The sequence below is a fragment of the Culex pipiens genome, chromosome 2 (assembly GCF_016801865.2).
Source record: "Culex pipiens pallens isolate TS chromosome 2, TS_CPP_V2, whole genome shotgun sequence".
Lineage (NCBI taxonomy): Eukaryota > Metazoa > Arthropoda > Insecta > Diptera > Culicidae > Culex > Culex pipiens.
In genome coordinates this window covers 103,804,791-103,822,063 of record NC_068938.1, presented here as the reverse complement: position 1 = coordinate 103,822,063, position 17,273 = coordinate 103,804,791, and the positions used below count along the sequence as shown (strand labels likewise).

The 17,273-nt window shown below is 39.5% G+C and overlaps 2 protein-coding genes across 3 annotated transcripts in view; one reads left to right on the top strand and one right to left on the bottom strand.

Annotated features, from left to right (window-relative positions):
• Positions 1-17,273, top strand: part of LOC120428101 (uncharacterized) — a 581,627-nt gene that overhangs the window by 549,931 nt on the left and 14,423 nt on the right. The window lies entirely within an intron of this gene.
• The window catches only part of LOC120427768 (activating transcription factor of chaperone), a 32,503-nt gene continuing 15,983 nt past the window's right edge, over positions 754-17,273 (bottom strand). The window contains exons 1-2 of one of the 2 annotated variants that reach the window (XM_039592697.2): positions 13,098-14,208; positions 754-2,727 (exon numbers count right to left, since the gene is read on the bottom strand). In XM_039592697.2, coding sequence (XP_039448631.1) covers positions 1,784-2,727; positions 13,098-13,110 — 957 coding nt within the window. In that variant the 5' untranslated portion in view covers positions 13,111-14,208 and the 3' untranslated portion in view covers positions 754-1,783. Of the gene's footprint in view, positions 2,728-13,097; positions 14,209-17,273 lie in introns of those variants that run through there. The other variant, XM_039592690.2, reaches the window with a different exon arrangement.

The window sequence follows — 17,273 nt, the reverse complement described above, 5'->3', positions numbered from 1 at the left end:
ATTGATGTTTTTGCACTCAAAGAAAAAGATTGAATTTATTTAATTGCTTATAATATTTTCCTTTGTAACTTGAAAGAAATTCTATCGTTCTCAATTATTTGATTAATGGAAATTGCTATCCGCGCGAAATCCGCGCCTGAACAAAATTAGCTAGCAAATCCGCGCCAGTTCCGCGCGATACGCGCCATCCGCGCCATCCGCGCGATCCGCGCCATCCGTAACAACCCTGCAATTATGCGTAGAACGGCAGTGTAGGTCTTCAAAATAATTTGACCCTTTCGAATCCAACCTTTTGTTCAAAAACAAAGTTAATGAGAATAAGCTATTCCAATTACTATATAAAAAAATAGTTCACTAAGTAATGTTTCCACTGTCCTGCTGCTCCTTAGCAAAAAAATTTAAAACGATTAGCGATTTTCCATAATGAGCGCTCCGTGAGCGAAATATGAGCGCGAGCGCGAACGTAGAGCAAACGCGAGCTGAAAAAATCGGAGCAAACGTGAGCGCGGGCAAACGTGAGCTATCTCGCGCAGCGCTCCTCCTCACTAATGAGCGAAAAATGAGCGCTTGAGGATTGCAACACTGATTTTTTCCAAGGAATCGAATCAGAAGGGTATCCCTGAGGTAATTTTTTTTTATTGTAACATACTGCATTACTGTAATCTGGGAAATATTTAGGCGGGTACAGTTACCGGCGAAAACCTTAACGAATTTATCTTAATTTCGGATATCAAATAAGACACACGCATAAAGTCCTTCTTAACCCTTTATTAATCGTCAAAACTCATAGATATAATTGATTTAAAAAACGTTCGAATGGCGTCCCATCGCGCAAACAACAGTGATCGTTGTCCTATTTCCTGCACTATTCAAACATTTCTTCCCTTAATCCATGGTCTCGTTACACGATATAACTCTAGCAAGTTTAGTTGATCGTAACGCTGTTGATGTTCAATTTTCTTATCCAATTTAAATGTTCTTCTTCTTTACTTTGCAACCCTAGGCCCGTTCGAATCGTGTTCGATTCCCCGTGCTGTTTTAATCCATTGCGCGTCAGAGTGAAGCACCTTCGACAGAAAGTCCGATCGTGTGGAATTGTTGTTCACAAAGGCATTAAGAAGATTTTGGTGGTTTTCTAAAAAGCTGGGCGATGATTTTCCGGGTGGGAAAATCATACGCACAGTCACAAAAACGAGACGGAATCGAATTTGAAGTTTATTTTCCATTATGCATTCCACAGCACAGGTTCACCCGAGGGCCCGACCGACAGCGAACGCAACTGCAGAGCTTCGGTCACGCGGTCAGGCGAACGTCATACACAGTGGTCCAGATGTGCGGTCGATCTCTCGTGTGGCGAATCGCGGGACGCGTAGAGTTGCAGTGGCTCTTATATTTGATGTTATTATTATAAAAGAGTGCAATCATCATCATCATCTTTGTTGGAATTAATAAATGTGTGCGATTGAATCAATTCATTGTTAACTACAGATTTCTGCAATGTTGAACGCTCCTTTCGCTAGATGTTAAGTGTTTACTGTAACATTGATGGTCTTATGTACTAGATAAAATGTGTTATTAGGGTTTTATAAACTAGTCAGATTCCTAAACACACAGCGATTGGTGTGTAGAATGAAGAATCCAAAGAGAAAATCCTTACCGACTACGGTTGTCACTTACAGATCTAGGCATTTACCAATATGTGTAACAAGTAAATAAATGTAGAAATTTCAAATAAAAAAGAAGGTACTCTAAGTATCGTGACGCACTCTTTCTGAATGATGAATTAAATCAATCCTTTTGCTTTGTAAACTTCGCGCATCAGGCTCTTGAGATAACGAATTTCGCGGCCGATGTCGGCGGATTTGCTCTTTAGTTCTTCATTTATATCTCTAAGCTGGTTTTCTTCAATAAGGATCTCTTCGATCTCGGCCTTCTTCTTCTGACGGTAGCGTGTGGCAGCGTTCTTGTTCTGCTCCTTCTTGCGCGACTTTTTGTCCTCGACGCCGCGTCCGTAGGGTCGGGTACGCTTTTTGCTGACGCCACCGCCGGAAGTTTTGCTGGTCCTCCTGTTTCCGCTGCTGCTGCTGGTCGGACTCCATTCGTCATCCTGGTCGCGTGAGTACGCAGAACCACAGTACGAAGACGACGAGCTGGAATCGCTTTGCGGAGACGAGCTGTCGGCCTCGGAGTAGGAGCACGAATCGTCGTCTTCGTTGCAGTCGGGCAGATCTTTGGAACGGGACCGGACAATCTCCTCGACCAGTTCCAAGTTGCGAGCGATATTTTCCTCGTCCACCGGCTGGAATCCGAAGCTGTTGGCCAGCTGGAACTCGCCAGGAACTTGCTGCGCCTGCTGAACAATGGTCTGAATCGAGTTGACCAGCAGGCCGTTCAACGGGGCACCAAATCCGTAGTACTCATCGATGACGGTCGGAACCTGTTGCTGTTCCGGCTGGACGGCAAGAAACACCGGCGCCGACTGCTGCTGCTCGACCTGGCCACCGACGAAGCTCACCTCCTGCGGTGGAGTCTGGGGCGGGGTCAGGTGGGTCAGCTCGACGTTCTCGTACACGCAGTCAAACTCCATCAGCAGCTCCTCGGTATTCTGCACCTTGGCCGGCTGCGGCTGGAAGGGGCCAATCTCGGGAGCGATGAGAGGGACGACGGCTGACTGGACGTAGCTGCCGGCCAGCTGGGGCATCTTGAGTTTTTGTCCAAGCCATTGATCTGGAATGGGAAATATGAAACATTTGGGTAAGAAATTGTAGGTCTGCTAACAAATTTTATGTTTTATGATTTAACCCTCTATGTATGTATGTATGTATGTATGATCCCCATACCCGCAGGCAACTTGGTCCTGGAACACATGTGAGCGCTAGGTGAACAATTCGATCATCTTTTACTCCGTAATCTGTACACCCACGTGCATAAGTTTTTTTGCACGAATTTTAGTGCTACAAATACCGGCGCATAGAACAAAATGGTTTCCTCTTCCCTCCCCAAGCGCCGGAAATCTGTAGCGGGTGTAGGGACACTTCGCATAGACGCCCTTGCTCCCATCACGTCACTGAGGGTATGGAGCGACGAGAAATTAATAAGCATGCCCCCTCAGTCGAACCTTCATTAGAGAAGCAGGCAATCCACAACTCACAGCGAACGACCAAGGGAACACCCTACCGCGTATATAGTAAATTGGCGTGGTTAGTCTTAAATGGAATGTATGAATGTTAGAATGAGTGACAGTGTATTTTGATATAAGAAAAGGAGCGATCTCACCAAATCGGGAATCTTCAACTCCGGCATCATCGGTCTTGAAATGTCATTTGAATCTTCTTGGAATTCTGTCCTCTATTTGCTGAACTGCCGGCAACCAAATTGGTACGGAACCAAAACAGCAAACAACTTCCTGGATTCCGGTGAAATCTTGAGGGAAAAGTCAGGTGTTGGTGAAAGCTACCCATCCTGGCCTGGCTGATAATCTTGAACATCAGGACTATGTTTTATGATTTAACCCTCTACTGCCCAAATTTTTTTAAAGATTTTTTTATTTTTCCCGTGTTCAGGAGGTCATTTTGAGCAACTTTTGTTCTACGAAAAACTTTTCATCTCTTGTTTAATGTTTTTCTTGTTTTATTTTTAGTATTTTAGTTTGCATTTACCTTGTTTAGTTTATGTTTATTTTTAGTAGTATTTGGCCTATTCTACCACCTAATATAATTACATTTTTGCAATTCCGTCGTGAAACTACTCACTTTTCCTGTCATTCTTGAACGACGAAATAGCCTACTTTTCTGTACCAAAAATAACAGAATCGAATAGTAACACTTTTCAAAATAAATGCTGAAAAGTTCTACTTTTTAGTACTTGTTTCGAAAAGTAACACTTTTCATTTTTTTAGATTTAAACGATTTATTGACAAAATACATGAAAATTTTACTTAAAATTTCACTCAGTGTGTGTTTTTTGGAATTGCAAAAAATGTTGTATGGAACTCTTTGCAAAACTAGATTTTTTCAGCACTCTCGTATTTATCCAACTCGGTGAACCTCGTTGGATAAATGTACGACTCGTGCTGAAAAAATCCTCTTTTTGCAACTTGTTGCATAGACTACTATTAGTCTATCTAATTTTTTCACGTTTTACAGACACTTTTTAAATTTTTGCTTGTTTTTCATGTTTTTGTTTATATTATGAGTGGAAGTCAAATCATATGTTTTGAAAATTAATGATTGCATATCAATTGTACCGGCGTATAATGCATTTTCCAATATTTTTTCATTGAAGCGTTGAAATCCTAGCTTGTAATTTCAATTAGGGGCAGGGGGCAGAACGGCCCGCCTAAGTAAAATGCGCCAAAAACCATAGAAAAACATACAAATTTATGAATTCAGTGTAGTAGGCTTATGCTTTGGGATGTTCCCTTCAATGTTGTACACTTGGTTGATGAAAATTTTTAGCTTAATTTTTTTTTTTTTGAGGCGCTTTAAAAAAATGTTTTTTTGGCTTCTTTTCCTGGGTGCGGGGCAGAATGGGCCACTTTAGAAAACAAGATAAAACGTTGAAGGGAGATAATAAATGATTAAAGGGACCTTTCTAACATAGCTTCCATGAAGTTAGACCACTTTTATGAAAATAGTCACTTACCAAAACAAACATTTTTGAAAATAGTTTTAATATGGTGAAACAAGACACTATTTTTACAAATAAGCAACAAAACAAGTAACAAATCAACTAATGTTGCATTAAACGTGATATGTGAAGCTACCAGGAGTGAAATAATCCATTTAGCTCAAATTTCGTAACTTTTGATTGTTTTTATAAGGCAGGAAAAGGGTGGTCCATTCTGCCCCCAAGTGGATTTTAATTTAACACTTGCACCACCAAGCCTCTAAATGATTTCAAGGTTCCGTTGTTGTTTGATTACCTTCGTAATATGTAGCTCCTGATGACATTATAAACATTGAACAAACTTTTTCAAACAATATAACTTTTGAGAAAGCTTATTTAAGAATCTCGAAATAAACAGCATTTGCGTGGTTTGTCAACAAATTTACATTTTTGCTCATAATTCGAAAAATACAATGAATTCAGACGTCGTTTTCGGTGTGGTGATGTTATTTGACGTCATTTATAAGACCCTTGCCTTACAGTTGGTCTAAATCCATGCTAAAGCCCAAAACCAAGGGTGGCCCATTCTGCCCCGCCTGCCCCTATACACTTTTTTATTTTTTTTGTCACCCCCTCGACCTCGGCTAGAGTCGAGGGACAATCAGTTTGAAAAAAATTGCATCGGTCTAATTATGTATATAAAAACAATTTATAATTCGAATCTGTAATGTTATTTAAGTTTTGGAATGCTTAAAAGAATGTGCAATAAAATAAAAATATAGGGTAACGTGCAAATGCGGACTTAGATAAGAGAATTACATTTCAAATACTTATTTTCATCAACAGTCAAAAACGTGTTACATAAATAGGTCAACGATGCCATCGAATGTGCAAGTTACAGCGCATCATCTCTTTTAAATCACCTAAACCGACGACGATGGCTCATAATTTACCATTTATCGCGTCTCGACAACATAATTACGCTCTCGACCCAACTCAGAGAGCTCCAAAAATTAACAATTTACGCAACGCATTGGGCTTTACGATCTCCAAACTGGATTTGATAAAGTTGACAAAAACACAACTTTCACTACGATTTCCTGCCGGGACCGAGAAAAAAAACAGGCAACCTTCATAATTTATTCATATTGAAGATCTGAAGGGCAGAAGCGGACTACCTGAAACGTCACACATTTCCGCTGGTCACGTTAAGGGTCAAGCTTTTCCGCTGCTGGCGCGACTGGGCACGCGAATAGTTTCGCTTCTCCTCCTGCTGCTGACTCCTACGGCTCCTCTTGGGCAATCCACCGGTTCGTCGTATCTTCATTGACACCAATATCTTGTTTGGGTGGGGTGGTTAGGGTTACCAGGATTGAACGGATTTTTTTGTTTTTTGACAAATTTCACTCGTTGCCACAGGCGCCACCACTGTCCACTAAACTGGTCGATCGTTTCTGCATTACTAATGTTCCGAACCTGGTGCCGGCCAATGTTCTCTCTCTACGCGGACAAATCAGCGCAAAAGTCGCCACTATAGCGATAAGCCATGCGCGGTCTTGAACCTTTGCGCGGTGAAACATGAAAAGTCCTTCAAGTTGGCTGAACTCGCGTTCATGTTGGCGCGTTCATCTATCGCCTTATCAGTGCGATTCGTGGCCGCGATTGAACCGCACAAATCCCACTGTGCCTGCATCAATGATCTTTTCGCTGACCTGACGCTGGCCATCTATCGGACGGCTTACCTTGGACCGAGGGATCATGTGCATCTCTCGTGCAGCCTGCTGCGATAATGAAGTGGGTTCAACTTGGTCCGCAAAAATAGGAAGAACCTTGGGGAGTCCAACTCGCGGGTTCTAGACTCGTTTTGAGAGAACCTTGGACTAAGCAGCGCTGCAGATTTGAGCAACTTTTTTGTTTGCAACGCGTGATGGCAGTTCAGATCGTGATTTCATCACGCTCAATTTGGTCAAGATTGATTGCAGCCTTGTTCCACTTCTTTGATAACTGCATTCTACAAACAACAACAACTCTCATACCAATCGATCACAGCAGCAGTAAATGCGTTATCAGTACGTTTCTAAAATCAAAGTGTTGTTTTTAGCAGCTCTCAAAAGTGGGTCAGCGTTGTCTCAGAATTGCGTGTGCTAGACAGCGTTTAGAAGAACGTATCAAGCGTTCCGAGTGCCCTCGATGTCGATGGTTCTAATCAGAGCGCATCGCGCAATTGCATTGGTTCTTGGGGAAAAACAATCTCATTATTTTTAAAATTAAATTCGTGTTTCACGAACAAGTTGTTTCAACAAAATTCTTCTTTAAACGTTATTCTCAACGTTATATATTTCAACCCTTTGCCCCCTTGTATTGACGTTCACAAACAGGTGTATTAAATGTCAGAAAAACATGATTGGGAATCCCGCGGTTTTTCCAAACCCCTCCTTCCAGCAAGTCTTCCCCTTCCTTTATTGCTGTACCTGTTGACTTCAAGCAACTTCCATCCTGGCACCGTCTTACGTGTTCCCCCTTTCTGAAACCGAAGACGACGTCGAGACGTCACCTGCCTTAACCCTGTTTCCCCCTCGCAACTGCTAAGATATTCCCGAAAGCGCATCTGTGTCCTATCCTCCGCGGGTGGAGCAAATCACGCTTTCACGAAACGTGACGCAGTTTTGTTCTCTATTCAAAAGGTTCGTCAGAAACATCTGCAGATTGTGCGCCAGCGTCTCCCGATGTCTGGATTGAACCGGTTTTAATCATTCCCGCCTTCCCGTTCCCCGAGTAAATACCTTTGAGAGGTAGATAGTCTTTATCAAAATCAGCAGATCTGTTCGAGTCTTGTGATTGATTATTACGGTGGTGTGAGGCGCGAAGGCGTTACGTCAGTCACGGCACTTTACAAGCGCTGCAATTATCGGACAAACTGTTTGACTTTGCAATTATGAAGCGTTGGAAAAATAAAAATCAATTTTGAAATTGATGTATTTTCTTACAAACTATAATAAACACGACATGAAACTTGTGATATCTTTTCACATTTTCTTTTATCTACGATTATTAACATCATACAACTGAGAGTGAAAAGGCCTCAAATCTCAAATTACCCTCACAGTGTATCTTTTTACTCTCAATCTGAGAGCTTTTTCCTCTTAAGTAGGCGCTCCTCTTAAGTAGGCGCTGCCATTCTTTGGGTGTAGACAAGTCGATCTCTTTTGTCCGAGCAAAGCTCCGACTTCTCGCCATTATCAACGACTGCAAGCTCGATTCCGGAGCTCTATAACTGCTCCGACCCTTGCGCAAAGCTGTTGCAATACCAGTACCGCCATTATTTTCATAAATCCCGGCCGTGTGAGGCACCCACTGATAAGAGCCAGGCTGTATCTCCGTCCGTTCGAGTCGCTTCAGCGCCCAAATTGAGGACGGGTCAGAAGTGTTTGCACTCTGCGTTGTCAGTTTACTGATACTGCACGCCACCAGCTTCTAGGAGTTTCCCCGTGGCAGAACATCGCTAAGCTTGTTCTACCAACCCCAGCTATTTTGCTCTGTCCAGTCCAGATAGTCTAATTTAAATGTTTCGATCAGCTATCCAGCAAAATCCAGATTTCTCACCTGGAATGCCTTTGACGCAGTTGATTCATAAATTAACAACTCCACACCACAGACGCGAGACGTATTTATATAACCAATTTGCAAAGCAAAACAGCAGTGCGTTGGTCAAACAAATCACTCAAACTAGATCATGTTACAAAGACACACAAACAAGCACGCTTACCCACGTGTCAGCAATTGAACCAGATCGGGACAGATGGTGCTGAATGCGGGGTGTGAAAATGCGCAAATTCTCCGACCAATTGGGCGGGATGAAACCGCGGTTCAATGTTTAGACACTAATTGAGCAATTAGCACATAATAGCGCATATATTGTTTAGTTTAGAGCAATGAATCAATCAATTAACGGCATTTGACGTTAATAGAAATGATTGAAACTGCATTGTTGTTTGCACACTAGAGATAGCAATCTTAATCGTGATTGCCTTTTAAACTGGTTAGGGAGGGACTCACACTTGCACTTGCATAGGGTTATAGTTGAGTCAAGTCGTGTTAATAATTTATTCAAAAAATACAACCCAACTAACACAAACGCCCTGGAGTAGGTTCACTCGGACTGTCAGCGTTGTGCTAAAGTGCAAATATGTCCATATAAGTTATGTTACTTTGGAAGCTGGAATTCACAGCTGCGCTGATATACCAATGATTTAGTACCAGGTATTCCTTTTTTTTTTTTAATTTATTTTTATTCAGATTTTCTTTTCCATATACATTCATTCAGTTAAAATATTATTGAGTGTCCAATCACAATCGATGACTTTTCACCTCAATTTTAAATACTAGCAATTTTCATTTATTCATGAAATATTGTAGCTTTCGCTATTCAGTGATTTCAAATGTAGGAGGTCCTACATGTACAAAAGGGAAAAGGGATACCTTAAAACTAACTTATAAACTATATAAAGAGCGGATCAATGCAGCTGAAGACTGCAATGATTTTTGTCGAAATGCATCAATTATCTTATTGGACATAACATCCAAAGTGTCAACTTCGGCTAATTGATGAAGTTCACTGGTGCTGAACCAGGGAGGAAGTTTCAGAATCATTTTCAGAATTTTGTTCTGAATCCTCTGAAGTTTTTTCTTCTTGGTTAAGCAACAGCTTGTCCAGATCGGCACAGCATAAAGCATGGCAGGTCTGAAAATTTGTTTATAAATTAACAGTTTATTCTTGAGACAAAGTCTAGAATTCCTGTTTATAAGTGGATACAAACATTTAATATATTTGTTACATTTAACCTGGATACTTTCAAATTGATCCTTGTAAGTAAGGTTTTTGTCAAAAGCAAGTCCAAGATATTTCACTTGATCCTCCCACTTTAAATTTACCTCATTCATCTTTATAATGTGATGACTTTTTGGTTTAAGAAAATCAGCCCTTGGTTTGTGAGGGAAAATAATAAGTTGAGTTTTTGCAGCATTTGGAGTAATTTTCCATTCTTTCAAATAAGAATTGAAAATATCCAAGCTTTTTTGTAATCTTCTTGTGATGACACGAAGGCTTCTACCTTTGGCGGAGATGCTTGTATCATCAGCAGGTATTCCTGAGGGAGATATTCCTACTATGAGCAACCAAACTCTTCTTATATTACCATAAAAAACTAAAATTTTAAAACAGATTCATTTTTCCAGGCTTTATGTTGCCGTCCGTGATACGAATAATAAAGATGAGTGAGGAAAATTGAAAAGATTAAAAACTATTTCAAAATAATTTGAAAAGAAGTAACATTCAGCATTCTTAATAGTGCTTAAAAAAAAGTTTATCCACAACAGAATCAGTAAACTTTCGATACTCACTTATGCTCACACTTATGCTTAACATAATCAGTAGCCTTTCGATACTTTCTTTTGTTTGGAACTTGATTACAGTTTTTTGAAAAACGTGATGTTTAATGAGTGCAAAACAGCTTTTTTCTAACTTTTTCTAAAGTACAAATATTGTCAACTTTGCCGAAGTACTACACAGCAAAAAAAGGAGTAATCTAGCTGCGTGTAAAATAAATTTTGCATTATTTTATGAAATTCTATGTAATATTACACCCTAAAATATGTAGCCCATCAGTATGGGAAACCTACTTCACCGAAATGTCAAGCTCATATATGCGTCTCTCGATTCTTCATCGGTCTGATGGCCGAGCGGGCTAAGACGCCAGTCCGTACTGTTGGTGCTGGGTTTGAATCCCGTCGATTGCAACTTTTTTCTTGTGTTTACAAGAATTGTACATGCAGTGTGTAGTATTAGGTGTCCTTTTTGGACGAAGGTGATGAGCATGTGATTTTGCATGCGATTCTACCATCGGATTTTTTGTTATGTAATATCTGTTTTCAAGAAACTGTTCAGACTCGATTATCCGAAGTTCTCGCAAATTTTCACATTGGATAATCGAATCAAATACTATCAAAAATGGCTCTAAAGTGCTCCCAGAATATGATATCCAAGTTGGCGGTGTTGGCGTAATGATGATTCGAATTAGTGAATCTTCAATCTTCATGACTTCACGGATTTCGTAAAATTTTGATATCTCTGTCAATTTTAAATTGTGTGAGGATCAACAATAAATAAAAATTTCTCCAACACAGTCAAAAATTATAAAATTGGAAGATTGAAAAATTTGAATTTTAATGTTACTATGTGAATATTAATATTCTTTTTCGATATATTTAATTTTACTTCATTTTATGTAGTGTATGAGAAATTACAAATAAATAGAATTTAACATTTATTTAAAGGTAATATAACATATCTAGAGTTTTTTAAACGGTCCTATAAACATATGAAAGACAGTAGTTTATAGGACCTTTCCAAAAAAAAACTCTAGATATTATTTCTGACACAAAATCTGTCAACATTTCTCGATGTAATATTGTCATGTTTTTTTACTGTGTGAAAAAGAATTGTTACGATCGTGTCATCTACGAAGTTCTCGTAATCTTGAATAAAACGAAGTTCATTTCTAGATTATTTTTTTTAATAGGTCCTATAAACTATTATCTTTCACATGTTTATAGGACCTATTCAAAAAAACTTTAGATTTATTGACCGTTGAAAAGAGCGATTTTCGCGATATTTACTTTTGGATAAAACGACTAAAATCAGAAAATTAAAGCTTTCAGCACAATTTTTTGACTAGATTTTACTCAATTTCAATTTTGACATTCACTTTGAACCACAATCCATTATAAGGAACGCTTAAGACCTTATTTCAGTAATGCAACCTCCGAAATGTATTAATGAATTCAAAATATTATTTTAAAATCATTTAAAAAAAGACAATTAATCCCGTGTTTAGGATGTCACTTTGAGCAACATTCAACCACACAATTATCTCAGAACTGGCTGAATCAATTTTGGCTGGGTTAGCCTTGTTCGGTCCGTTTTGGGGTCCTCTAAGCCCCTATTAAGAATTATGTACTTTAGTGAAAAAATAAATAATAAAAAAAAATGTCTTAGTATTTTTCATAAAAATCCCCACTCATCACATTTCTTTTGAAACACGGCGAGCCAAAACTGCTTCATCTGTTCCGGTGATATGATTATTTGAAAAATGTTTTTTTTTTTTGCGAAAATCGTAAAAAGACGCAATATTTTGGACCACCCTATTTCCGATAAGACCACCCTGATCGCCAAACAAAAAATACGGGTCTAATTATTGTACGATCAGTACCTAGCTGGACTCGGTCACTGGAACCGACCGGCGACTCAGTGACCGACGAAATAGGCGGCGGGCCAGATGCGGGCATAAAAATGTCAAAATCTCTTCCCCCCTCACTTCGTCTCACCATCCAGCTGCAGCTTTGTTGACAAACAAACGGAGCACGCGGTCGCATGATGGCGGCATCGAGCCAGAATTAGGGGTGACTATGTGATTAAAAATGAATGTTTTTTCAAGATAAATAATATTTTTCCGACCGAATAAAAAAATTGCGAGCATGTTCAAACAATTATTCCTGATGTCGGAGAAGTGGTAAAAAAGCAAAATTTTAATCCATAATTTTTCTATAAATTGAATTTTTTCACTCCAACTGGGAACCCCTAGGTCTATCCACGACCGTTTCCAATGACCGTGAGAAGATGCCAGAAAATCCAGCTACGAGCTAAATCCACAATATTATGGACATGGAACTTCCATGCCAAATCGGAGCATTTTTAATCTGGATCCTGCTTGTTGACGTGGAATCGCTGATGGACAGTTGTCTTCAATCAACAACAAAAATCAACGAAAATCGATTAAATTACCAATATTTCATGACACCAGATACCAGATAAACAGATTTACAAACCAAATAACTCATTTGGAAGGCTGTTCAAAAAGCTATCTGTTGATAAATATTAATACGATTCTAGGTGTCAAGATAGGGGATGAATGCCTTTGAGGGTCGATCTTCTACAACAGCAATGTTGCACTTTCAATTTTGAGTTATATAATGATAATGTGATTAATAAGGAAATATACATAGAGTGATTGTATTCGACGAAAATTTTTGAAAAGACGCTCCAAATTTTTTTCTGCATTGTTTAGTTCTAAGCTTTCATGAAGTTTTCAAAAGTGGAGTCACTATGTACCCGAGAAAACTTCCGAGACAAATAATAAATATGTATCAACAAACATGCTCGTCATGCTTGAACCAAGTCGTCGTCTACAGTCCAGCGCGTGTCGGTATTGGTGTACTCGTCTAGTACCTCTCTAGAACGATACATAAACTCAAGCTATCCTTGAGCAACGTTCCGTCAATGCCCTGTCTGTCTGTCCGGTGGACCCTTAACCAATTGGGCTTCGGGTTTTCCCCGGACAACCAACCCCGGTCCCGCGATCGGCAAATCTCTTATCACAGCGAAAACCCGCTTTTGCGTATGCCCCCTCTCTCGATTTCTAGAAGATACTAACCGTAGTCATTCATTTTGCCTGTCCGCTGCCGACTTGCCTTTTTTTTGCGCTAGTGCTGGGAGTATTTTCTGTACCTCGTTTTTTTCTGCTGCGTAGTGGGTTTCTTCGCACACCAAGTTGTTTGTTCTGACGGCTTCTTGGCTCAGATTTTTTAATCGCTTTTGTACTGGAGTTTAGTTCTGGTTTTTACTTTGATTCTTCTTGTCGACGGGGTTCTTCTTTTTCTTCGTTAAGGTGCTTATATTAAGGACTACGACTATGGGGATTTCGCGTAAATATGGCGTTTGTAAACTTTCAGTTTACGATAAGGATAGATTGGTCTGACATTAGGCGAATGGTTTCACTCGTGTAGCGATGTAATTGTAACGGGGAAATTGTTTATAGAATTTTACTTGTTACGGCGAATAGACGAATAGAGAGAGTTTGTGTTGAGGGGGGAAACATAAGTTCAAATGGCTATTTCGAGTGTGCTTGCTTCTTTTTTTCTTTTCTAAACGTTGATTAATTCAACTGAACAACAAAATTTCCATGGTACAATACTAAACACAGCAATTTTTAGATCACAGATATAACTTCACTTCTCGTCGTCGTTTCAGATCCCTGCCAGTGGTGCCAAAACAAAATTCGAGGTCGCTTCTCACACGCACAATTTCGCACACGTTCTTCCTCTCTCTCTTTCTGCTTCCGGTTTCTGCGGTATTCGCCCTTACAGCACAATCCTTTTTCCGGCTGCGCTCCAGATATCCAGGGTATCCTGTCCGTTGGTCAGAAAATATCCCAGCACAGCACCTCAGGCGGCAAGTTTCGGCCGTCTCTTAACCAGCTTTTGGGAGTTGAAGACGATCTCGCGATTCCAGGTGTACCGATACGCAAACGCGACGACGTACATGCTCACGGGTAGCAAACGGTCCAAGTTACGTCCAAATTACATCAACGGTCCTTTTCCTCACGCGAGGAACACCACATCACACACGTTGCCGGGTGCTTCACTGAATCTTTCTTCCTCGTTCTCAGTTTGCTTCGACTAGCTTCGAATGAAGAAGTACACCCCGGGGAAGTTAAGTAAGATGCGCTTAAGTCGCTCCGCGCGCGAAACGTTTGCCACGACACAAAGTAACAGACTGAGCGAGCCTGCCGAGGTGAACCTCGGTTTGGCGGTGAGGAGGCTCACACCAAGACAGGCTCAACCGTACGTGTGTCCGTAACGCCTCGTAGTCCCCGTCACTAATTTATAAATTATTAATATCAGTAGCAGGCGGCGACTGATCGCGTATACGCAAACCAGAACAATTAGGTGGCGGCCACGAACGTCGTCACAGCAGCGCGACCTCCTCGTCAAGTAGGGTTGTTCAAACTGTCACCCAGGCGAGGTCCGACTTGAGCAGAACCAGATGTGCAGCACGCACCTTCGAAACCGGTGTTGCAGGTTGATCGTACGATGTCGGGGCAGACCAAAACAATGATCAACTTAAGCAGAGGCTTGTTGGGCAAGTCGGAGGGAGGTAGGTATAGGTATCTACTTGTTGCAGTTTGGAGTAGAGAGCATTTTCAGGTAGATTTTGTGCTCCCGATAAAAGTGAAGGTGGTAGACCTTGCCTAGAGGCAATCAGCACGCCCGTTGGCGTATGCGATGTGAAATTGGGATGTGGTCGCAAAGTTGCCTCGAGGTGGTTAAATTTTAAGCTTGTAATAGCCCCAAGAGCTATTCAAATTTTTGGATCCAGCACTTGACCTTTTAACTATAGTAATTTTATAAGAAGTCTACTTGCTACAGTCAGAAGCCAATAATCCTCCAAAATACAAAATGTTCGAACAGACGTACAGATCTTTTTTCAAATGTATCAAGCAGTAATTTAGGCTGGTACAAATTTTATTTACAGTTTTTGTCTCCCCCCCCTTTTAAAGTTGGCCCGTAAAATCAGGGAGCAAAAAATTTCGTTGTGGTTTGGTTGAGCGTTTTAGCAGAATGCATTACTATGAATACAAAGAGACGAGTTGTTCCTTTTCATTCCGCTATATATAAATTAAAATCGAAAAAAAATATTTTGAAAATTTATAAGTCAAGACTTGTTAGTTAGTTTAAAAAGGGCCAAACATTGAATATTACGTCCATTTAAAATGCTAGTCTTGATTCAATTTTTTTCAAAATATTTTTTTCGAAAAGATCGGAAAATTTTACGAATGTTTCATATTTTAACATTGAAAATCGGACCATTAGTTGCTGAGAAATCGACTTTAGAAAATGGTGAGTTGTTTGGGTGAGGCTTAAAAAACTTCAATTTTCGTGTTTCTATTTCTTAAAGCGGCTGTATCTCAGCAACCCGAGGTCCAATATTCAATGTCTCTTAGACAATTTTATAGCAAATTTTCTGAACTTAAAAAAAAATATTTTCAGAAATGGTCACTCATGGTCACTATTTTTAAAAATCGAAAAACTGCAAATATTTCGCTAAAATCAAACTTTCGGTGGCTATATCTTGAAAACGGAGCACTTTATCAAAAAATCTGTAAAGTAGTTTTCGATTGCAAAATCAATTTTGCATTAAAAAATAACGTCAAATTTGTTTTTGCATGAAATTTAGATTTTTTCCACAAAATCATAACTCGGCGGCAAATTTTTTGACCATGTTTCTCTATGGCTCAAAAGTTGCGGATTTTTGTCCCCTAAAACATATAAAAAAATCTCGAAAATCAAAAAATACGTATTTTGGGAAATTGAGTTTTTGTGAAAAAAGTTGATTAAAAAATTCCGTGTACCTAGTTTTTTTTCTCAATAGTCCTCACCAATACCTACAACTTTGCCGAAGACACCAAATTGATCAGAAAATTCACTCAAAAGTTACAGCTGTTTGAATATTTACATACCATTTTTGTATGGACAGTAGCCAAAATTGTATGGAGACTTGTATGGGTGAACCAATGACGCCAAATAGCTTATTTGGTCATAGGGAAGGCCCCCACAAAGTTTGAGTCAAATAAAAAAATAAAAAAAATAAAAATGGTCGAAATCGGCAGATTTCGTAGAGAGTTGCTCATTTTAATTTCAAAAAACGTTACTTAATCCACCTTAAGGTGGTTGGTGCCTTCCTCGCATTAATATACTTTTGATAGAGTTGTCAGGTTTTCAATCTTTTGTACTCATTTGAAAAAGCAAAGCAATCCTTTTTAACGACCCCCGGGACTTTTGTGGTCTCTGTTGCAAGTTTCTGCTCATTTCTTGGCGTCCGATTATGTGTGGTGAGCTGGTGAGTCCACCAAAACCTCTTTTACGCAACTCATTAGAAAGGTATTTTGATTACCCATCCAACGATGGGTCGCCTGATAGAGCCGGACGTTTTCATCAACATATCTGAGATTTGGCCTCAAAAAAGTGTATAAATGACACTTAAGTGCTCATAACTTTTGATAGGGATGTCAGATCTTCGATGTTTTATTCATTTCAAGGTCAATCAATTATCTAACTAACGATTGATCACAGGGTGGACCCGGACACCACTTTCATCGAATTATCTGACATCCGACCTCCAAAAAGTTTGTAAATGAGACTTATGTGCTAATAACTTTTGATAGGGTTGTCAGGTTTTCGATGATTTAGGCCCATTGGAAAGGTCTTTCAAATACCTTTCTAAAAATATATAACAAGGCGGGTTTGGTCACAAAAATCACCCCTTTTTACAATCTTCCGAACTTTAGCCAAAATGGTTTTTTTAGCATAACTTTTGAAGTACTTTTCTAAACTTCATAATATTAAAAAAGCTTTTTTCGTAAAATCGCGATAACTCGTGATGATTACAAGCAAACCCCGTGTGTTTATATATATAAAAACGTTACTTAATCCACCTTTAGGTGGTTGGTGCCTTCCTCATATTCATAAAGTCAATACATTCAGTAAAAATAACAACATTCCCCCTTAACATGTCTAACAAATAAACTTTATCACTCAGTTCTTTTGATAGGGTTCGCAGACCTTCAATATTTCTGGCTCATCGGCAGGGTCTGATAAAAAACCTATCCAACGATAGTTCACATGGAAGATTCAGACAATATTTCTATCACAATATCTGAAATCCGGCCTCCAAAAAGTGTATAAATAACACTTAAGTGCTAATAACTTTTGATAGGGTTGTCAGATCCTCGATGTTTTAGGCTCATTTGAAAGGTCTTTAGATTATCTAA